This window comes from Protopterus annectens, chromosome 13.part0 (assembly GCF_019279795.1).
Source record: "Protopterus annectens isolate FY-2018-M chromosome 13.part0, PAN1.0, whole genome shotgun sequence".
NCBI lineage: Eukaryota > Metazoa > Chordata > Ceratodontiformes > Protopteridae > Protopterus > Protopterus annectens.
Window position 1 is genome coordinate 204,769,907 of NC_056747.1, and position 25,020 is coordinate 204,794,926.

Here is a 25,020-nt window from a genome sequence, read left to right on the forward strand (position 1 = left end):
TCCCAGTCATCCCTCCTTCCCATTTATATTGTATATTATTGTTATAACTGTGTCTTCACCCTGATTGTTTTAATAGTAAAGCAGACATTAATGTTGCCTTAACATCTAATTCATACGTTTTTATCTTTCCAATCTTTCTAGCTCTCTACCTCTTATCCTGCACTAATGGACCTGCCTGGTCATTAACGACCCCTTTCATTTACTTTCAGCCATCCCAACGTCTGGCCAAAGAAACCTGCTGCCCCAGTACATTTTCCCAGTTATGAAAGGGATTAAGAAAGTATGTTCTACCCTGGACCTAACTATTAAGCTGACTTATTTATTTGTACTTTACCTAGTATTGAATGTAATTTAAGCTACTGAGTCAGGAAGCCGACAGCCATACTCCTCTCTACCCCTGAAGCAACTGTTAATTTCTCCCCTTGGAATCTATTACCTCTACCAGCTATCTTTATTACAGACACCTTTTTTTTGTATTCTACTCCCTGCCCACTAGGTGGCACCCTAATCTAGCCTTGGGTTATATCTCTTACTCCACCTTCCCAAATATCATCTCAGAATACTCTCTCGAATTTCATCCCTTGACTAGTTTCTAATCTTCCTGCTGTATCACACTGTTCTTACCTTTTTCTCTTCCCACCATCTAGCTATATTTTTTCTTACTTTCCACTCTACTATCCTTAACTACCTCACACCTGCTTTACCACACTCCTCTTACCTGTAACTATTTAGAGTGCCTCAGGAATCTGCTGCTCTCAGACTGTCTCTGTAGAATCTTCCTTTACCTGCTCTACCCCGCTCCGTTCGCCCTGTGGGCTCACTGTGCTCCCCTACCCTACCCCCAATTCCCACACACCCCCAGTGCTCCAACATTTATACTTCTAGGGCCACACCCCCCTTCCTTGCTATCCAATAGCTGTCGTGTACTCATTACAGATCAAATACCTACACACCCACTCTCATACTAAGAATTATTCTACTACCCCTTAAATACTGCTTCACTCCACACTCTCTCTCTACCAATCTCCTCACTTCTGACTACATTCTGTAATCTCCCTCACCATGCCCTTAACTCACAAACCCATATTTATAAATCTATTTCTCTTACTTGTAGCACTATCTATTGTTTCTATACCCTATATCATTACCTTTTATGAAAACCTACAGTATACCACATCTCACCATCCCCTAAAACAGACAGTACTATAATGTCAGCTAGCCTTCCATAGCCATTCAAACACAACATCTACCTCAACCTATCTCTTGCCAAAATATCACAGGGTAGCCCATATTACTTTCCTCCAATATAGGAAATCACACAACAATTGCTGTAAACTACTGAAGCTTTCATATAGTCCTCAAAAAACCTCCTCTCCTTCATGGTGAGATTCATCCCAACCCAGGACCAAACAGCAACACCCCTATAAACTCCTACCTCATCCATCTACCCCACTCACTCCCAGTAAAACCCCAAATTCTCTAGCACATCTCAGTATAAGGAGAGTAAACAAAGTTAGACAAATACATGCTCTACTAGATACACACTCATTTGATACCTTATGTTTAACAGAAACCTGGCTCAAACCAATAACAAAGGACAATGAAATAATCCCACCTGGTTATAAAATTTTGAGATTAGACTGTACAACCAAAAAGAGTGGTGGGGTAGCAATTCTGTACAAATCTCAGTTACAGGTTACTTCTCTAGAAGTACAACCACGTCTAGATAGTAATGTTGAAATCCTTATCTCCAAACTCCAGGTCAATGCTAGCAAATCTATTTACATAATATACTCCTACCTCCAGGCAATAACATCAGCATCCTAGAAAATATCCCCTGATGGCTTTCTACATCCTTCTCACAAGAAACCATTGTACTTGGTGACTTTAATATAGACTGGAACACCTGTACCTTACACAAACCCCCAACCCATAAAACTTCTATGGCTTTTCCCAAACAATTATCACCTCCACCAGAATCCATAAACCCAGTAGCAAAGAAAGTACCTTAGACTGGATCTTAGTTAATAGCCATCCCCTCTCTTATAAAGTAGGTATCCTTCCTGATGATATTAGTGACCACTCACTTACTTATATATCTAGACAAAAAAAACTTTATCCAAAACCAAGCTATCTTTAAAACCACCCAGAACAAAAAAAAAGATTTTAGTCCAGCAAACTTCCAAGCAAAGCTTAAACCTGTGACTGGTCACCCTTAAAACACCTCCCACTTGATGAAGCAGTATCCTATTTTAACTCCAAATTCTTACAAATCCTGGAATACCATGCCCCCGCATGCTCTATAAGAACATAAGCAGCCCCATGGCTCACTAAAGAGACTAAGCAACAAATCTTACTAAGAAATAAAATCTGGTCTAAATGGAGAAACACTAAAGGCCCAAATGATCATCAAAACTTTAAACAGCTGAGAAATGCCACCAAAAATCAATACTTCTTGATAAAAAAACTATTAAACTCCAGCAAAAGTACCAACAACCACAAACCTTCTTGTCAGGCATAAATAGTCTATTACACCCAGGCCACTCCAAAACACCAACCCCATCAGGTCTCTCCCTTAACACTCCCAACCAGATTGCTGATGCTTTCAATACCTTTTTTGCTGAAACTGTCCAATCTCTAGCAAACACCTTACCACCTTTAGCTCAACCCTCTCATCCTCCCTATCAAGCATACCTTCTACCTTTCATTTAAAACCAATTCCTACATCCCTTATCTATACTCTACTTCATAAACTTAAACCATGTACTCCCTCAGCTGATCTCCTACCAGCTGAATACCTTCAGACTACAGCAAAAGTACTTGCCTATCCCATTTCTATCCTAATTAATAGAACCATTACTGAAGGCGACATTTCATCTCTCTGGAAAATCTCTCACATTATCCCAATTCACAAGGGTGGTAACTCAACTGAACTCTCTAACTTTCGGCCTATAGCCCTACTTTCTCCTCTAGCCAAAATCATAGAAAAATGCACCCATCAACAACTTCTTGATCACCTTCTCCAAAACAGCCCACTAGTTGACTGTCAGCATGGTTTTAGACCTTTCCATAGTACCACCACTGCTCTCCTATCCTTTACTGACTGCATTAATAAACATTGTAAGGATAACATGCTCTCCTCTGCACTCTTTATTGACTTATCTAAAGCTTTTTATATGGTTAACCATCAAATACTTCTTAATATACTCAAATCACTTTCACTTGACACACAGGCATTACAATGGTTCAAGTCCTACTTACATAATAGACAGCAAGCTGTCCTTTGGGACAATAACCTAGCCGCACATCTCCCTATTACCCTTGGTGTCCCTCAAGGCTCTATCCTGGGACCTCTACTCTTCTCAATATTCATTAATGACCTTAGTATAAATCTACCTCTAGCTATTTGCATACAGTAAGCAGGTGACTTCACATTGATTTGTAAAGCCTCCTCTTCATCTGAACTCCAATCCATCACCCAAACAGTATTTAACCTAGTCGAAAACTGGTTCCAACAATGTTGCCTCTTCCTAAATGCCAGAAAACAAAATGATTGCTGTTTACTCCAACTCTTAAATCCTCCCCAATAGATTTCTCTATTACATCCAACAATGGTACAATCATAGCTCCTGACCCAACTACCAAACTCTTAGGTGTAGTAATTGACCACAACCTTAAATTTGACTCACATATTAACTCTACTATTTAAACAGTAAACAGAAAACTTGGTTCCTGTATAGGATGAAACCTTTCCTTACCCCTGAAGCCTGAACTACCATTGCCCATACCCATCTGATCTCTACCCTCCTTTATGCCACCCCATTTATACTAATCTTTCCAAAAGCAACCTTAATAAGCTGACAACTTCTTATAACAATATTACCAGATTTGCTACTGGCTCACCATTTAGAACTCACCATTGTCTAAATCTCAAACAGCTAGGATGGCTAAAACTGCAAAACCAGCTAGAATTTCAACAACTCACCATCACCCATAAGATCCTGTACCATCCTAGTAACACTCCTATTCTCTGTAGCCTCATATCCCCTTACATAAATCTTACTACCCTTCACTCAGCAAATAAATTACTGGTTACCGTCCAGAAGTCCCACAACAAAGCAGGTGATTCTCTTTTCTCAAATTCTGTGGGGAAGATTTGGAACTGGCTTCCCAGCAAACTTGCATCTCTGTCATCATTACCACTCTTCAAAAAGCAACTAAAAATCCTCCTAAAACACAATGGCTATGCCCACGTACTAACCCTGACTAACATTCCGCAGTACAACAGTATTGTATACCTCTCACCCAAAACCCATAAAGTGGTATTAGTAATACTTTCCTTACTCCCAATTTAGTCTCCTATTCTCAGGGAACTATCACCGAGTATGCTCTTTGCAACATTCATTCTGCTGTGAGCACAACTCTTCCAGCTTGTATATAGACCAACTATCTTTTTACTTTAAGTGTAATATTTGTTTAAGTGTATATATCCAAACTTTCCTAGTTTTGAAGTGTTATATTTTTTAAGACAACCTGAATACTTCATTTCAATCTGTGCTTTCTTTCCTAACATACTTTATGTTGAATGTCAAATCCTTTACCATGTAAATAGTACTGTATTGCTTTGTTAAATTCTGTAGTCACTTTCTGTAAAATTAAGTTCTTTGATGAAAATCTTCATGAACAATGTATTTAAATATCTCTTATACCACACGAAAGGAAGACTCCACAGCAACCATAAAGAATTTAATCCACTGAAAGACCAATGTCACAGTACCAGTAATACACAACCAATGTATAGATATCGTTCTCTCTAGCGCCTCGGCAAATAGCCTTTTCAGAGTAAAAGATAATCTTATACTAACTTCCAACTGCTTTTATATATAACAAACCCCTCCCACATCAATTAACAATCAATTAACTATCAATTATACAATCAGTTAAGTAAAAACTTAAAAAACATAAAAGACATAACTTTCCTTTAAAAATATATTAATTAAAGTAGACTTTTCCATGAGCAGTCACAATTTAAACCATTTGGTTTAAGAGTATTAAATTTCAGTATCAAATACAATTCTTTTTTTCTTAACATTTGTTTTATACATTTGTCATTTAAGTATTTGGTATTTTGAATAATATCCAATACTGTTACCCTAATACCATCATTTTTGCCTCCATGAAGGCTATTGAAATGCATAGCCAAGGGGCTAGTTTCTTTCTTATTTGTAATGTCTCTTACATGCTCTTTAATTCTACAAGCTAATGTTCTTTTGGTTTCTCCAATATAATATTTTTTGCAGGGGCATTCAATACCATACACTACTGCTGTTGAATTACAGTTATAAGTTCCCCTTGTTTCAAAAGTAATTCCATTAATTTCATCAAATTGCTTCACAACAAACCTACAAATAGTGCATTTACCGCACCTTTTCATACCCTGTTGAGTAACTTGTGTATACAGTAGCATATTTGGCATTTCAAATCGACTATGGACCAAAAAGTCCTGAATATTTCTGCTCCTTCTATATGAGAAACTAATATTTTTATCAAACAAATAGTTCAATTCCTTTTTAATATATTCCAACTATACCTAATATGTTCATTAATATTTTCAGATAACACTGAAAAGGTAGAAACAAAGTACATTACATCCCTTGACTCTTGTGATACATTCCATATTGCCCCTTTATTATATTTTCCTTGATTTTAATTTTCTTAAGCTTTCTTTAAGATAATATTCTTGATACCCCTCAATTTAAACTTATTGTAACTTTGTACATATTCTTTTTCCCTAATATTAGGGTTACTACATAATCTTTTACCCTAATAAATTCAGTATATGGAATTGCCTTCATAATGTGTTCAGGATGGTGACTGCTACCATGGAATACTGAACCTGCTCCTTGAAATTTTCTATGAATTTGATATTCTATCAGCTTATTATTTAATCCTATTAGTGAAACATCTAAATATTGCACTTTCTGCCCCTTTTGAAGTCCATCAAACTTTATATTCATACTATTATTCTGTATTTCCTCCAAAAACATATGCAGATCTTCTTGTCCACCCTTGCAAATGAATAACAAATCATCTATAAACCGATAATATTTATGGACATATTTTTTAAAAAAGATGTTATTATATATATGTTTACTCTCAAAATATCCCATAAATACATTTGCATAACTTGGGGCAAAGGCTGCTCCCATTGCCGTGCCCTGCCTTTGCCTATATATTGAACCATTAAATTCAAATATATTATTTTCCAAACAAATACCCATTAATTCCAATACATACTGAACTGCATCTGTCTCGCCCATAAAATATTTAATGGCAGCCTTTCCATCTTCATTTTTTATGTTTGTATACAAACTAACCACATCAATTACTACAAAATACATATTATCCTGCCAAATAATGTCTTTTACTTTAGAAATCAAATCAAACACATCCTTAATGTAAGAAGGTAGATTATACACAACTGGTAACAAATAATTATGTAAAAATTTTGAAATGTTTTCCAAAAAGCCATTTGTGGCTGAAACTATCGGGCGTCCTGGTGGAGGAAATATATTTTTATGTATTTTTGGGATGCAGTAAAAGCACGGCATTCTGGGTGCATTAATGTTAAACTTATCTTTTATATCTCTATACGAGAAATACTGCAGTCTATAACCCCTGTCTATAGCATATTCATACTTTTGTTGGGCTTCTATATATTCATTTAATCCCACTTTTTCATAGACTTCATCATTCTTTAAATGTGCATAGCACATATCCAAATACTGGGCCACATTTAAAATTACCAATTTCCCTCCTTTATCAGAAGGTTTGAATATTATATTTTTATCTTTACTTAAACTATTCAAACATTCCCATTCTGCTTTAGAAAGATTATACTCCATTTCTTTCTTATAGCTTTGAAATTTTTTAAATTCTGCTTCTACATTATGTGTTAGGGCCTTTTGAAAATATATAATATTCTCATTGCTCTGTATTGGCATAAAAGTACTAACTGTTTTTATCATACTAGTATCAAATACTATACATTCATCTAATTCTGAATTGCAGGAAAAGAATTCTTCATCCCCATTACAAACAGAAACATCGTGACACATATTAGATTCATTATTTTGATGTTGAAACATATCCATTAAATATAATTTCCGACTAAAATGAAATATATCAGCCTTTAGTAAATGTACCCTTGGAATCACCATGGGTACAAATTTTAACCCTCTGTTTAAAACATTTAGGGCACATTGCGACAAATTTCGTCCAGACAGATTTATCACATACTCACTATTAGATGAATCACAACTGGTATAACTAGTTTTAGTCCCACTGTTTGTCCCATTTACTTTTTTTATTTGTACGCTCCTTTCCGTAGCCCTCTCTGTTGTAACTTTGTCCATTCCAACTCCGTTTCCGATTGAAACGGTTATCTTGAAATGCGTTCATTCCCTTATTGTTCCCCGGTTTCGGAAGCACTGGAAACTCTTCGTTATCAGTATCTCCCCCTGTGTGCGATAAACCACTTTCCGCTGAAGTGCACGCCATTCCTTCCATATCCGACTTCTTCTCCTTACGTTCAAAACGCACCCGTTGTCGTCGTGCCTTAGGATTGGTCGAAAGAAGAAACGCCCTCTTACTTTCATAGTCACGAAGATCTCTATGTAACTTACTTTTTTTACGGTCTATGAGCTCAGACTCATACAACATTAACTGTTCATTTGTCTTGACCAAAAACTGTTGGAGCTCATCTTGTTTGATTTTACTGGATATATCAGCACACAGTACTTTTATTTCTTCTCTCAACTTGTGCTTTTTCAACACATCTCTTTCTATGAGTATCCTTATCCATTCTTTACTGCACCGATGTGCAGCTGCCAACCATCTATCATAGAACTGTTTATCATCAGAGCAAGTCAAATCAAACGGAGTAGATGGATTTTTAACACTTCGCAACCCTCTAGGAGTGATGTCTAACTCCTCATATCGCTGGAGACTTTGTAAGTTCAAAAATACCGAAGTCTCTTTGAATAATAGCTTTTCTATTTGAGCATATGACTCACGAATTTCAGGTGCAATTAATGTTTCCAATTTCTTACCCACACGTGCAAAAGGGTTCTGTTGCCACAGCTTACGCTCCTGTTGCCACTTGTTATATATAACAGATGCAGCCTCTCCGCCATATACCTCATCCCTTGCTTGTACAGCCCCAGTGTTAACAGTACCACCTGTACCATTCGAAACGGCAAAAAAACTGTCAATAGATTTTTGTGTGCTGTCCATAGCAGTCTCTCTAAACATCCTTGGTAACGCTGCAAAAGAGTCACTAGCCATCAATGGATACCACAGCAAATACTGACGAAAAACTTCTTATACCACACGAAAGGAAGACTCCACAGCAACCATAAAGAATTTAATCCACTGAAAGACCAATGTCACAGTACCAGTAATACACAACCAATGTATAGATATCGTTCTCTCTAGCGCCTCGGCAAATAGCCTTTTCAGAGTAAAAGATAATCTTATACTAACTTCCAACTGCTTTTATATATAACAAACCCCTCCCACATCAATTAACAATCAATTAACTATCAATTATACAATCAGTTAAGTAAAAACTTAAAAAACATAAAAGACATAACTTTCCTTTAAAAATATATTAATTAAAGTAGACTTTTCCATGAGCAGTCACAATTTAAACCATTTGGTTTAAGAGTATTAAATTTCAGTATCAAATACAATTCTTTTTTTCTTAACATTTGTTTTATACATTTGTCATTTAAGTATTTGGTATTTTGAATACTATCCAATACTGTTACCCTAATACCATCATTTTTGCCTCCATGAAGGCTATTGAAATGCATAGCCAAGGGGCTAGTTTCTTTCTTATTTGTAATGTCTCTTACATGCTCTTTAATTCTACAAGCTAATGTTCTTTTGGTTTCTCCAATATAATATTTTTTGCAGGGGCATTCAATACCATACACTACTGCTGTTGAATTACAGTTATAAGTTCCCCTTGTTTCAAAAGTAATTCCATTAATTTCATCAAATTGCTTCACAACAAACCTACAAATAGTGCATTTACCGCACCTTTTCATACCCTGTTGAGTAACTTGTGTATACAGTAGCATATTTGGCATTTCAAATCGACTATGGACCAAAAAGTCCTGAATATTTTTGCCCCTTCTATATGAGAAACTAATATTTTTATCAAACAAATAGTTCAATTCCTTTTTTAATATATTCCAACTATACCTAATATGTTCATTAATATTTTCAGATAACACTGAAAAGGTAGAAACAAAGTACATTACATCCCTTGACTCTTGTGATACATTCCATATTGCCCCTTTATTATATTTTCCTTGATTTTTAATTTTTCTTAAGCTTTCTTTAAGATAATATTCTTGATACCCCCTCAATTTAAACTTATTGTAACTTTGTACATATTCTTTTTCCCTAAAGAAGTTTTTCGTCAGTATTTGCTGTGGTATCCAATGTATTTAAATATGTTTTTTTGAGTTTCTGCTGTCCTATTTTATTAGCTTAATGTGGAGCTTCTCTCCCCGAGCCTCTACTGAAAATGGACATATATCCGGTTGGACTAGCCCGGTCAACAAATGTAAAATAAAATAAATAAATAAAATAAGCACATATTGTTACTTTATGCACTACTCTAAATGTTTCTGTTGCAAGCCTTTAATAATAATAATAATAATAATAATAATAATAATAATAATAATAAAAAACTATTTTGCACAAATTATCTGATGAAAATGTTCCTGCTGTATGGCAATATTTTTTTCCAATGAAAGGACTCTTTAAAAATTGTTTCTATTTTTTACAGCTATGATTCCAAGCTACCAGGTGTTCACAGTTAATTTCACTATAAATAATTTGCTGTTTGAACCTCAGCTTCTGAATCCATCATCCAATTATTACCAGTCTGCAGTCACTGTCATACTTTACTTGGTAAGAATTGTAACTAAGGCTAACAAACATTCAGAAAAAGCAGATCATTTTCTCATTTGCTAAACATTATTTCTCTTACAGTTAAACAGAACATTTGAGAATACATCCATAAAGACTACATTTACTGGCTGCCAGATCGATGGATTCCGGCAAGTTACAAAGCTAAATATTTCATATGTTTATATAATTGCTGATACAGCTTTAATGCCAACAGTTTATTTAAGTACTTAAAGCAGTTTTAATTTTGTATCAAAACAATATAACTTTTAATGCTAAAGTTTATGTTAAATATGAGCTACAATTTATTCTAGCTTAAGCATTTTAAAGTCAAAGTACTTTAGATGACCTTAGAGAAAGTGACTGATAAATATCTATAACTTCACGTAACTTGACAAAGACTTTCAGGAAGGACTTTCTTTTTTGAAAATAATTTGATGATTTTCAATCAAGATGAGTCACAAAGAGAGGGTGGGATTAAGGCCAAAGTATTCACGTTACTCATCTTCTTTGTGATGTTTATCAGGGGGGGGGTGTCTATACTAGGGTCAGTAGTAGTATGAAGAGCAACAGCTGTGAATAGAGAGTTTTATTTATGCACTGCATAGATTCTCTTATGCAATGTGCTCTTAAGAATGTACTTTATTTACCAGTTCACCTGTGGCTTTAACTTGTTGCATGTAATAGTAATGAATACGAATGTTCGTGAAATATGATTTCCTTAATTCAAGTTCTATTTTAACAGGAAGGCGATTACTGGAAATGGAACTGCATTAAATGCAATGTGCCAAATCAGGACTGATTCTTCAAGTCCGGAATTTGACAGAGTTAAAGTATATCATGACTTCAGTAGCAACACAAATAAAATCACCATACTGGGTGCATATAATCTGCAGAATGACAGCCTGTATATAAATGGTAAATACCTGTTATCACTACATAGCAGTACAAGTTCTGGATCTTTTTTTTTTGTCAGTAATATTACTGTGCTGACTTCTATTAACCTTGTTAAAAATTGATGGATTTACAGTAAAATATAATTGAAAGAGTTTCACACGAGTATAATCACAGATGTATTAAAATACAGAGTTGCTCACACATACATGCATTCTAAGGGGAGTTATTTATGCAATTCAATTTGCATAATTAGTTCAGAAGCTCACCAGCTATTTTTATAATCAGTTGTGTTATGACTATATATATGACATATATGTGTGTGTGTGTGTGTGTATATATTTATATATATATATATATATATATATATATATATATATATATATTTGTGTATGGCTCTACTTTCATTGACTGAAAACATATTTCACTGAATTTCTTTTCATCCACACCAAATCGTTGAAAGATCAAATCACTGAAAACTCATTTCACCGAATCTCATTTCACTGATTGCAGAGTAGCGTAAGGCAAGTAAAATGTATATGCCCTTTTCCCCACTGTAGTGCAATCCTGGAGTTAGTATATATAGTTAAGATGGGCATGGGGGGGTGAAGTGGGGGTGAGTGAAATGTGTTTGCAGTGAATGAAGAATGAAAGTAGACTCATATATATTATATATATATAGAAATATATGTCTATTTGCATATATATATATATATATATATATATATCTATATCTATATATATCTATATATATATCTATATATATATATATATATATATATATATATATATATATATATATATATACATATATACATATATATATATATATATATATATATATATATATATATATATAGATATATATATGTCTGGTGCCCTGCAGAGTTCTACAGCAGCAGAGAGACAAAAGAGAGACTTTTTAGTGATTAAGTATCATTTTTCTGCATTTTCTTGCTGCCTTTAACTCATTCTGCCTAAAACGCCAATTTTCTAGAGTTTCTGTGATTTAAAAAGCTTGTTTCAGCTACATATTTCACTTATTTTACTGCCTGCACTTTAACAAAGTCATTTTTTGTGTTTAAATTAGCTGTTTAACTGTTGTAGGCTACACACTCAAGTGTGGTAGCCTTTTCTGTGCATTTAAAGTGCTTTTTTGATTGTATCTGCTTTATTTTTTGAAAAAAAAAAAACAAAAATAGTGTTTATATCACGTTAAAGAAAGACGAAAATAGCGAATGCTATTTCATCGAACCTAAAATATCTAAACCACATATCGAACATTCAGAACAGCAAATTATTTCCTTGGGAAAAAAAATTGCTATTCCGAAACACATACACACAACACAAGCACACCTAAAAAACATCAATACACATACATACACTTATAATCCTACTAAACTATACATACACTACTATCTATCCACTTACCTTAACCCAAACCCTAACCCTAAGGTCCGTCACTATCACCTAACCCGCACCCTAACCCTAACTCACTTAACCCCCCTAAACCTAATTCACCTAACCCGCGCCCTAACCCTAACTCACCTAACCCGAGCCCTAACCCTAACTCACCTAAACCGCCCTAATCCTAACAACCACACAATCGCACACTTAACTGAACCTGACCCGTAAATCTCCATCACATCGCTGAAAATAGCAAAGACACAGAACCGGCCAACCAAATTCTTTCCCTGGGAAATAATTCGGTGTTCTGCAGCTTCGCTATTTTTAGCGTTCGATCAAAATGGGTCGATATTAGAACATTCAAAGTTTTAAAACTTCGATGTTCTGATACAGACCAAAAAAATATACTTCTTTTCCCGCCTTTCTAAGCTAGTATAGTACAGTTCTCAGGTTAGTGCTGAATTCAGAACTGTGTTACAAGTTTCTGTGTTTGCCCATACCTTACTTGGATAGAAGGAAGTTTCTCTGTTTACTGTGAGAGAGGGAGCTTTGAGCAACCTATCTGTCCCTGAAGAGTGGTTGCAGCCCAGAAATTAGTAGTTTATTGGCCATTTTGGGCTAATTTCTATCTCTTTCATTTCCCTGCTATAAAACCTGCATTTGCGAGGTTTTGAGGCTAGTATACAGCTCAACAAGCTCCTGTCTGGTGCCCTGCAGAGTTCTACAGCAGCAGAGACAAAAGAGAGACTTTGGAGTGATTAAGTATCATTTTTCTGCATTTTCTTGCTGCCTTTAGTTAATTCCACCTAAAACGCCGATTTTCTAGAGTTTATGTGATTTAAAAAGCTTGTTTCAACTACATATTGTACTTATTTTACTGCCTGCACTTTAACAAAGTCATTTTGTGTTTAAACTACCTGTTTAACTGTTGTAGGCTACACACTCAAGTGTGACAGCCATTTCTGTGCATTTAAAGTGTTTCTTGATTGTATCTGATTTATTTTCTGAAAAAAAAAAAAAAAAAAAAATATATATATATATATATATATATATATATATATATATATATATATATATACTTGTTTTCCCACCTTTCTAAGCTAGTATAGTTCAGTTTACAGGTTAGTGCTGAATTCAGGGCTCTGTTACAAGTTTCTGTGTTTGCCCATACCTTACTTGGATAGAAGGAAGTTTCTCTGTTCACTGTGAGAGAGGGAGTTTTGAGCAGCCTATCTGTCCTTGGAGGAGTGGTTTCAGCCCAGAAATTAGTAGTTTATTGGCCATTTTGGGCTAATTTCTATCTCTTTCATTCCCTGATATAAAACCTGCATTTGCGCAGTTTTGCGCACCAGGCAGTGCCAGTTAGCTAGGTTATAACTGTTCCCGGCTCCACAAAGTGTACTCTTCAAATTTTCACTTGGAATTAGACAAACTTTCAACTTAAGCACTCCAACCATTCACTTCTCTTCCTGGAACTTGCTCAAAATTCATAGCAGCACTAATAAAGCTTAGCACTAGACCCCCCCTATACTGTAGAGAAGGACAAGGCTCTCTATTCGACTTTACTAGCCAATCAGTAAAACAGTTCACTGTACCTATCCAGGCATGTCCAAAGGGCAGTTTCATGTGTACTCTCCGGTCCAACTGGTGAATCTGGGCATTTTGAGGCAATGTTACAATTGCCTCATGCACACAGACAACCCTGTCCTCCTTCCACTATACACTAATACATGTGAGAGATGCAATTATACAGCCAAAGACTGGACCAGGCAGTCAAGAGGAGAAGGGAATTACTTGCATCACACCACCAGTCTCACATAGACCTATGAAACCAGCACCGGCAAAAAACACACATAAATACACGAAAACATACTCGGAAGCTCTAAATAAAAATCTGCAAAAGCAACAGAGACCTCTAAAGCAGACATCCAAGCAACCTCCACCCCGCAACACAAACCATAAAAAACATACTTCACAAAACCAGTGTGCCATGCAATTACAGCCCTTAAGGCAAAATAACATACCCAACACACTAGTAATAGGTGACTCTATAGGCACACTGATGTCCCAATCACTAGGCTGAACAAGGAGAAGGTTACTGTTAGCTGCCTGTCGGGTGCCAGGATCCGCCACATAACAAAAGCACTCAGGTCACTCCAGAGCAAGTACAAATATGATTCTGTCATTGTCCATGTTGGTGTGAATGACCTGAGCCATACCTCCCTGAACTACATGAAAAGAGACATGGAGGAGATCTCTGATCATGTAGCCCTGGGTGGTATGACCCTGGCCCTGAGTAGCATCCTGCCCTCACCAAGAATGATACCATGGTATAAAGAAAAAAGTATCAATTTCAACAATTGGCTAAGCTTCTGGTGTCATTCAAAGGGCTCCAGTGTCTGTCAGCCTGGGATGACATGCTCGACAAAACCACGCTGCTTCGCTAGAGACGGCTTGCACCTGTCACCCTTAGGCTTTCAAATACTGGCCAAGGCACTTGCCATCCCCATAGTGCCTTTTTTAGGCAAGGCTCAAAAGACAAACCCACCACCGTAAATAGCGCAAGTAACAAAAAACTGAGGGTAATGCTACTCAATGGCTGAAGTCTAAACCTCAAAATGCATGCACTCGAGGCACTCCTCAGTATGAAGAAAATTGATATATGTGCAGTAACAGAAACCTGGTTTAAGGCTCCAGAGAGCACCCCAGCACTACCAGGCTACAACTCATACCATACATTTCGGCCACAAAACCCGGACCGAAATACAAAAGGTGGGGGAGTATCCATATTCATCAAGGATACCCACACCTCCAGGTTAGTGGCACAGCATGATGCTTCAGAGATCATCCACGTACAACTAACAATGGGCAAAACTGTTATTCAAATTATAGCTTGCTACAGATCACCCACCATGTCCCAGGATCTCCACTCCGCATTCCTGGAAACACTGGGAAACATAAAGGTCCTACCAAACACCTTACTATTGGGTGATTTCAATTACCCAAACATAAACTGGGAGAACTACTCAAGTACAAACTCCCTTTCCCAACATTTCCTAGAATTTATAAACTCAAGCACCCTGGATCAACAGGTCAACACCCCCACCAGAGGTGACAACATATTGGACCTGGTCATTACCAACATGGGTGACCAGTGTTCCACAATGGACATCATCCCTACGTTGGTTAGATCTGACCATAAACTAATCACTCTGGATATCCATATTCCGCCACCACCCCTGGTCAAAGAAACCACCGTGAAAAAATTTTCAAATGCAAACGTCACGTTACTTAAGACTGAGGTGGGAAGTTTCAAAGCTCCCATGCTGAAGGATAACACTGTCCAATCTGCAAAATCCTTTACTAATGCACTATATGGGCACCTACAAGAATGCATGGATCGTGCTATCCCAAACAAAACCAAGACTCACTCCCCCAAGAAAAGGAAATCAGTCTGGTGGACCCCTGCCATAAACAAGCTATACAATAGAAGGAGGAAACTAGTACAGAAAAGAGAAAAATCTCAAGAAGGGAATACATCCCTGATCAGTATCAGCAAGAAACTATGTTCTCTCATAAAATCATCCAAGGCTAGCTTCGAAATAAATATTGCCATGGACTCCAAAGATAACCACAAGGCATTCTTTAGCTATGTCAGGAATCTAAGTGAAAATTCTCAGATCTGCTCGGAGTTAGTGCAGAATGGCACAAAATACACTGAACCAACCGATATAGCCAACATCCTGGCAGACAGGCTCAGTGCAAACGTCACCCCCCTCTCACCCTCAAAAGGGACCATAACTATACCAGAAGAATGTAGTGACCCTGAAATCATAGACACTCAGGTTAAAACAGCCCCCTCCAAAGCCATAAATACAGCATCAATGGGACTAGATGGTGTCCCAGCTGTGTCCTACATGAGCTCAAAGATGAACTAACCCCTCACCTAAACACACTGTTTAAACTCAGCCTCTCCACAAGCTATGTGCCCACAGAGTGGCGCACAGCAACAGTTATTCTGCTCCACAAAGGTGGAGCCACAACAGACCCCGGGAACTATCACCCTACAAGCTTGACTAGCTTGGTCTGCAAAGCTATAGAGTGCATCATCATGGATCTCATTAACAGAGACACTGGGAACCTCCAAACACTGGACCCTACCCAGTTCGGCTTTGTTAAGGGCAGATCATGTCTCCTAAACCTGGTGAAATTCTTTGAGACAGTTACCAAGGCTATAGATGAGGGAAAGGTGGTCCACACAGCCTACCTAGACCTCACAAAGGCCTTCAACACCATTCCCCACTCAGGTATTATAGACAAGCTAAGAACAAAAACACCACTATCCCCAGGCACAAATGAATCCGGTCCAGGAAAGGTTTTAAAGGCTTTAATCCACTCAAAGCAATCCACGAGTATGTGCAAACATGCAAAAAATAGCAGCAGTCAATAACGCTTATCACCAAACGTTTTTGTCTTTAACTTCATCAGTAATAACTCCATTTTGACAACTCATGCCTTATAAGCACAGTTAAGTTTTATTTTATGCCTTCACGAACTCCTTTCCACCGAACAGGCAAGGTACATTAGCATTCAGTATTGAAGAACAGATTTAAGGCCTCTAGGTAGATAGGCTCTAAGTAGAAGTCTCAGGATAGCTATGTGTGAAGAATTCTGTCCTTAAACCTAAAAGATGAATAGAAGTGTTACCTTATACTGAGTCTTGAAAGTTGGATAGGAGTTTTTACCTTATTTTGAGAGAGAAACAAAAGTGTTCTTCAATACTGAATGCTAATGTACCTTGCCTGTTCGGTGGAAAGGAGTTCGTGAAGGCATAAAATAAAAACTTAACTGTGCTTATAAGGCATGAGTTGTCAAAATGGAGTTATTACTGATGAAGTTAAAGACGAAAACGTTTGGTGATAAGCGTTATTGACTGCTGCTGTTTTTTGCGTGTTTGCACATACTCGTGGATTGCTTTGAGTGGATTAAAGCCTTTAAAACCTTTCCTGCACCGGATTCATTTGTGCCTGGGGATAGTGGTGTTTTTGTTCTTAGTTTTGATTTTCCACTATTTGCTCAAGTTTGCTTTATTATAGACAAGCTCACCAGCCTGAACATTAACCCCTACATCACGAGATGGGTTGCCAACTGGCTCCCAGATAGAACCCACATGGTAAGAGTTGTGGGAGCTAGTTCTGACTCTAAACCAGTTACAAGTGGCGTTCCCCAGGGCTCAGTCCTAGGACCCCTCCTGCTCGGCATATACTTCTCAGAGGTACAGGCAAGCACAGGAGGACTATGGATAACCACATTTGCAGATCACTGCAAACTAGGGGCTATAATTGACTCTCTGGATGACACAGACATCCTCCAAAAGGGTCTCACTGAGACAGATACCTGGTGTCAAAACCATGGCCTCAAGCTAAATGCCAAAAAGTGCATAGTCATTCCCTTTGGAAAAAACAAAGAACCCACAAACTATCACATAGGTGATAGCCCCCTAAATGCAGAAGACATAATATGGGATCTGGGGACCCAAGTAGATAGTAACCTCTCCTTTGATAATCACATTGCCAAAGTGGTTAGAAAATCCTTCTATGTGGCCCACCTAATCACAAAAGGGTTTGCATCCAGATTGAAAGAGGTCACTGGGCCCCTCTACACATCACTCATGAGACCCATCATAGAGCACAATGCCCCATTTGGTATGTACCTTACAAGACACCTGCAACAACTGGAAAGACCACAGAAGTACCTCACCAAGAGGATCACTGGCCTCAAGCAGATGCCCTATGCAGCTCGACTGAAGAAACTCCAGCTGTACTCGGTTGCATACCGCCTACTCAGAGGTGATCTCTTCCTGACATACAATGCCATGTCCAACCCAGAATTGATGGACATGCTCTACCTAAAGAAAACCATATCCCCTCGAGCCACATGCTCCAGGGATCTAAACCTCACCACAACAATAAATAGGCCGTGCTGGAGGGTTAGATTCCTGTCCCAGAGACTTCCCATGCTCTGGAACAAGATTCCAATCTACATTAGGCAGAGCTCCTTGCTAACCTTCTTCAAGAGAAACCTTGACAAGTGGATGGAAAACAGAAAGTTCACCCCAGGGATCACTTCAATGGATCTGCTGGACAGAGGTACAGGGAACTAATCTAAGGGGGCGGCGAAAGCCAACACATTCTGGCTAGGCTTATAAATTCCTTCGGGCAGATAGCCTAGGACCTACCTATGAACCTATGTATGTATGTGTGTGTGTATGTATAAATATATATATATATATATATATATATATATATATATATATATATATATTTATATATATATATATATATATATATATATATATATATGTGTGTGTGTATATATATATATATATATATATATATATATATATATATATATGTGGATCTAGGACTAATGCTCAATGACACGTTTCCACAAATTGGAAACGGCCGAGCACAGTTTTGCGAAAGTGCTTTAACTCAAGTAAAAACAAACACCTAACAACATTGGAAAAAAAAACAACAATATTCATGTTTACACAGGGGGGCAAGCCCCTGTGCACCCCCACACCCTCCCTACTTTTATATTCTCACTCCGAGATCACACTAGGGAATATTCCCTTATCCCACTGTGCCACAATCTTAGCAACAGACATTTCCTCGTGTTTTTTTTTTTTTAGTACAGTTTCTTGAAAGTGCTTTTTTCAGTGAAAAAGCATTTTCGCGAAACTGTGCTCGGCTGTTTCCGATTTGTAGAAATGTGTTGAGCATTAGTCCTAGACCCATATATATATATATATATATATATATATATATATATATATAGATATATATATATATATATATATATATATATATATATATATAGGTCTACTTTCATTCACTGAAAACACATTTCACTCGCCCCCACTTCACCCCCCCTGCCCATCCTAACTATATTGCATTGTTCAAGTTTAATCTTCTTGCCTTCTGCTACAAAGTGTTTTCTTCAGTGACATTTTGTTTTACAGTCTTTATTTTGCCCATCCCCCCTGTCAGAGCATACTTGTACCTTCAACCATGTTTCCCTATTCACCTGGGAACAAGACTTTCTCTTTGTACTCTTCTTAAAACTAGTGTTCATTATATTGTTTATTATATGTGTGTAGAAGTTATCTAGCTCAAAACATCTACACTTCAGTAACTACAGCTATCATTTTTATTAATCACTGATTGGTAATCTGAAACACCACTGATGAACATTGCAGTAACAACGTGTATCACATGCACTAATAACTAATAACAACTAACAATAATAAGTCTGGGAGAACATTTAGCATCACAACTCATGATAATAGGTCAGACTTGTGACTGTACTGTGTCTCAGGGAAAAAGTGTGCATAATTTTTAAAGAAAATAGGTGAGAATTTTCCTGTATCGTGTTAGAGAGAACAGCATTCATATCTAGAAAATGGCATGCAGTAAAAGGGAGAATATAGATAATTTCCAGTCCTAAGCATTTTAAAACATTTTCTACACAGCTTTTGTGGGTCAGGAATGGAGATTTAGAAATAAGGCACATTTCATTTCTGGGCTGAAAACAAATAGTGGCATTTCTTTGTTTTCTAAAGGTGAATCAATGAACCATGAGATTTGTTTTTTCTTGAACTTATTACATTGTTAGCATCCATTGTCAGTGTATGCTGTGATGAGGTAAACTGCAAAAAGATAGAGGTGGTCCAGTTTTTTTAGCCGACTAGAAGACAGCTGTGTTTGAGTTCAGTTTTCTGTCGATGGACCACTGGACTCCAGATCTTAGTATGTGCTGTTTCTAGTAAAGCTAGATTCAGCCTTCAAAGTATCTTAATAGTTCCTTGTGTAGGCAGCCCATTAGTGGTTCTGGTATTCGGCACGAGAGCCTCTTGCTTTTGCTACAGAAGGAAAAAATTTAAACCAGGGTATGTACCCGTCTGTCTTTCATATGAATTAACAACACCGGCTGACTTTTCCAGATTTATTTTGCAGGTTGGCAACTTCTGTCATTTTCAGATTTAATAAAGCAGTTTTTCCCCTAATGTATATATATTGATCTAGAACCTAATTTTATATCATATATCTTCCCGGTAACTGAAACATATATACATTTTTCAGAAGACAGCAAACTGTATTTCTGAGCTATAGTGACCAATGACAGAGATCAGTAACATTTAAGTGTTGTTTCTAACTGCCAAAGAGATAAATGAGAAAATATTTGATTATTGTATGCTACTGTTTATCAGAATTAGAATTAAATATCTACCAGCCAAGTGCTTTTTTAAAAATGAAAAGGCAGACTGCATAATGCCACCCCAGATGGGACTCAAACTCACAGTCACTGGGTTAAGAGGCCAATGCCTTACCCATTAGCCCACTTGCACCTGGAGAATGCAGTTCTTCAAGTCTTGAAAGTAGGCATAACAGGAAATGACTGAGTGTGGTGAGATGGGGGAAGAGAATAATCTATAGGGTAGTAAGAGACAGGAATAAATGCACTCATTCTTTCGTTTATCTGACACCCATTTTGTCATGTTTAAAGCAGGAGGCACTGTAACCATTCCTGGCACCTAGTAAGGACATGCCATTTATTCAAATGCATTGTATTTTTCATCCATAAATATCAGACCAGAAATGTTGATACCCACTAAGAGTGATTACTACTGTTGCACATGTTGGATTGTGGCCATTTAAAAGTCCTGATAGTTTTTTCTTCAAACTGCATTTTAATAGGTTTGGTTTAAAGGCGAAGGGAGTTTCCAGTTTGATTATACTTTCTTTTTTCATGCAGCTTTCTCTCCTAACTGTTTTTCAACCATCAAGCCTTCCCAATTGTTCATGGGTCCATTTCATCCCTAGCTGTAGGGGATAACCCCGTATAAGGGCTGATTTCTGTGCAGACATTTTTACTCCCAACCAGCACCCTGGTAATGGAAAGCCTGTTTCATTTATGGCCCTATCCCCTCCCCCTGGTTATGATGTACACACCCATATCAGTGCAGTAACTTGCTAACTCATGTTAGCATGTCCACTCCTTCACACATGTGCATGAGGATAGCCACTGTAAGTGGCTTGGTCAAACATAGAGCATTCCCCTGTCCGACTGACTCCTGATTCTGTTATTCATGCGACCCTGATCTCACACTCAAAGAGAGGCAGGCCAGCTGGGAAGCAACCTCCCTCCCAAGACAAGAAATTCCATCCCCATTGGCAACATTATCAGTCACCTGAGCTGCTAACTGAACCCAGGTTACCTGGGTTGTTGGGCTTTATCCTTCTACACCACTGGACTGTCAGTTTGATTATTCTTTTAGGCAGCAGTGTGTTGCAGAATGGGAGCAGGAAGAAATATTTTGTTCACAATGTTTGCCTTTTCTGGATGACTTAGTATATAATAATGTGCAGAGGGAACATAAGCCTTTGACATGTCTGATGTGTCAAGTTTGCCTCCCCCTGCAGAAATTCTTTTTTATTTTGTTTTTTATTTTATTGTGCACTGCTGTGAGTTTTACTGGAATTGATATTTAGTTAAGCTGGCATTTGTTGCAATGTCTTTGCTTTTGTTCATTGCAAAATGCAAGAAAATGTACTAAAGTAGAGAATGTTGCTTTACTTATTGAGTCTGAAACCGCTATCCTGTATGTATTTACTTCTCACTTGGCTGTATTTGTTTCTCTATTGTATTTGCTACTGTTGGAGCTTTTCTCCCTGGGCCTCCACTGAAAAAGGACCTGTGTCCAGTTGGACTTTCCCAGTAAACAAATGTAAATTTAAATAAATAATAAATAAAAATGAATCCAGATGGGATGCCTTTCCATCAAAGTGAGCAGATACGGTGTATTTCTAGTTTGACTAATTGCAGAGAGTGATTGGTTATTCCCTAAGGAGAACAATCTGCCTCAAAGAAAAGGTAAGATACAGATCAGAATTCAATGCAGGGCCCTTCATTATAGAAGTCCTCTGAATAGTTTCCAGCCTTAGATTCTGTTTGATTGGCTTCATCCTAATGGTCGGTTTTCAAACAGGAAAAGTAAAAAGCATTCCTAGGTAAGGTAAGTTAAAATAAAGAGCCCCCTAAGTGGATATATATAAACAGGTTCAAAATTTAGCCTTCTGGAGTAAAGACAGGCTAGCATATAAACAGAGCCAGTAGGCCTTGTCATAAGAAAACTATCCCATAATCTTTTAAATATGGGTAATATTACAATGTATTTAATGTGACTGTACTGTTTCTAACAACTATTTTTTTGATAGGTTTAGTGCCGGTCAAAAAAATTTGACATTAATTGTTGACTATGTATTCTTTGCAGGTTATAATGAGGGAAATCCATTGACACAGAGTAAGTTGCATTTTATAAAGAATTTTTATAGTCAAATAGGTGCATCACTGTAAACATACAACTGACATCTGTATATAAAGAGGACTGCATTTGTTACTCTGAGAACTTTGATTGTTTATGCATTTTCTAATTTTCAAGAATTATATTTCTTTAGAAAAAGTACAACAAAATGGAGTATGTATTGTTCATAATACTTATTTATAGAAAATATAGTATAAAAAGTGATGAAAATGGAGTTTTTATCCACAGCCTGACTGATATCCAGGATTGTTTTTTTTTTTTTTTTTTTTTTTTTTATATTTGTATTCAGGTAGAGTGAGTAACCATTTTATACTAAATGAACATGTTAATATACTTCATGTAGTGGTCTGTATCCCCCGATGGTCCCACAATGGCTATTAAGGTTATGGCAATGAATGTTGTTCTTAACTAATATAAGTTACACTGTGGATATTATAGCTTGGGACTATAGCAGTCAGTGATGAATTGTACATTCATTTCCCTGCTCCTGAAACTTAGGTTGGACCAGAGAGGTTATAACTTAGTCTTTAATATTCGTAATAGACTACTACAGTATGTCTTGTCACAGCAGCATTATTTATCTTTGATCTTTAAGTCCCAACTTGTAGAAGAGCATAATATTCTGTTTGGACTATTTTACACTCTACACGTCTTCTGGCTTCATTTTCATTTTGCTCTGGTTTTATTTACTTTCAGTGTAAAATGCATCTACCATGCTTGCTAGAGAGATTTAAAGTTGCAAATACTTTATATATTATAAAGTGACAATCTAATTGGCTTATTTTCAAGGAATGTGGCTGAGTGTATCATGGTTTATAAAATCCCAATGATTAACAATATTTAAAAGTATGACTGACCAGCATATGAGAATGCAATGCACCAGTAATGCAGTAACAATCCCAGAGTCACAAACAGAATACATTTTGCTGGAAAATTCATGAATTACCTCAGCCAATAATGCCTGACAGACCATAACTGCCTCCCAGAAATTATGGGTACATAAGTAGTTACTTTGCATGCAGTCCAGGAGACTAATATTGAGCCTCGCCCAATTTCCCAACTGCTCCAGAGGAGTCTATGGTTAACTGACTTACTCAGGGCCACACATTATTCAGATGAAGGCTGAGGGAATCAAACTCTGGCCTACAAGAAACAACTTATTACTAGCTCATAGCCTTGATCCTTTTTGTCAACTGCCAGATGGATACCTTTATGCTGTAGGCATCCAGCAACTAGAACCATCATGACCTTTGACCTTTCTTTTGGTTTGCATGCACAGAAATCTGAGATTTGCAAGCTGATTCACAAACTAGAACTGTTTGTCTTCAATGTTATCATCCAAATGATTTAGTTATCCTTGAGTGGCAAAGCTCATATAGCTATTGCATTACTGGATTGTTTGCTTGCTTGGAACTTTCTTATCAAAGTCAAAGTTAAAATCAAAGTATACTTTGCTGTCATTAAGATCAACAAATGCAATGTAACACAGGATGAAATTTCATTGCTTCAGGCTCATGTTAATTGAAAAAGTGTTTTCACAAGAGAGTGAAGGAAGCATATAATGGAAGGAATTCTAGACAGTACAGATATAAAAACACACAGATAACTTACCCACCAACATTTTTAAGATAAAATAGTAGCATAGAATAATTCACAATTCCTGTACTTATGCAGTTGTTATGCTTATTATGAACTGATGCCGTTCTTATATCTCCTCACATCCATCTTTGAGGACTTGAGTAATCTAGCAAAACAAATATGTAAAAACAAACAAGCGGATGAGAAATTTCAACTCGATAAGGACTGACTAGATTTATAGTTACTCTCCTGTTACCATGAGAAATGGTAAGCTGTTGTGTGTTTTGTGTTTGCATGGGGCTTATCCAATGGTCATGGTAGTTGCATTGTCTCGATCTCCTTCAAGAAACCCATCACACTGAATGACATTTGACGACCTTTATTGAATTTCCATAAACATAATGTTTAACCATATTCATTTATTTCAACCGAAACAAGATACAGGTGAAATACCATCCATTTGACATTATCATAGGACAGGACAGCGTAAACCTGCTCATCCTGATCAGTAAGCAGCGTCCATACCGCCACTCACCTGCTTATGAAGCAGCGTACCCACTCACTTTCATTATCATTTATTGCATTATACCATCAACCAAATAAGCAGCTTCCTCCACTTAATTATGTACTTATCAAGCAGCATGACCGCTCACTTTCCTTTCCTAGCTTATTGAATTGGCCATCCAACACCAGAGGGGGAAAAGAAGAGGGCAAGCCTGCCCCTCTTCCCTGCACTACCCAAACTAAAAAACATATTCCCCACTAATAAA

The 25,020-nt window shown here is 37.1% G+C and overlaps 1 protein-coding gene across 4 annotated transcripts in view; it reads left to right on the plus strand.

Annotated features, from left to right (window-relative positions):
- LOC122817708 (mucin-17-like) overlaps nucleotides 1–25,020 on the plus strand; it is a 283,584-nt gene that overhangs the window by 150,994 nt on the left and 107,570 nt on the right. For all 4 annotated transcript variants that reach the window (XM_044090784.1, XM_044053731.1, XM_044090785.1 and 1 more), the window contains 4 exons: nucleotides 9,863–9,987; nucleotides 10,069–10,136; nucleotides 10,730–10,902; nucleotides 22,622–22,651. In XM_044090784.1, the coding sequence (XP_043946719.1) occupies nucleotides 9,863–9,987; nucleotides 10,069–10,136; nucleotides 10,730–10,902; nucleotides 22,622–22,651 (396 nt within the window). The remainder of the gene's footprint in view (nucleotides 1–9,862; nucleotides 9,988–10,068; nucleotides 10,137–10,729; nucleotides 10,903–22,621; nucleotides 22,652–25,020) is intronic.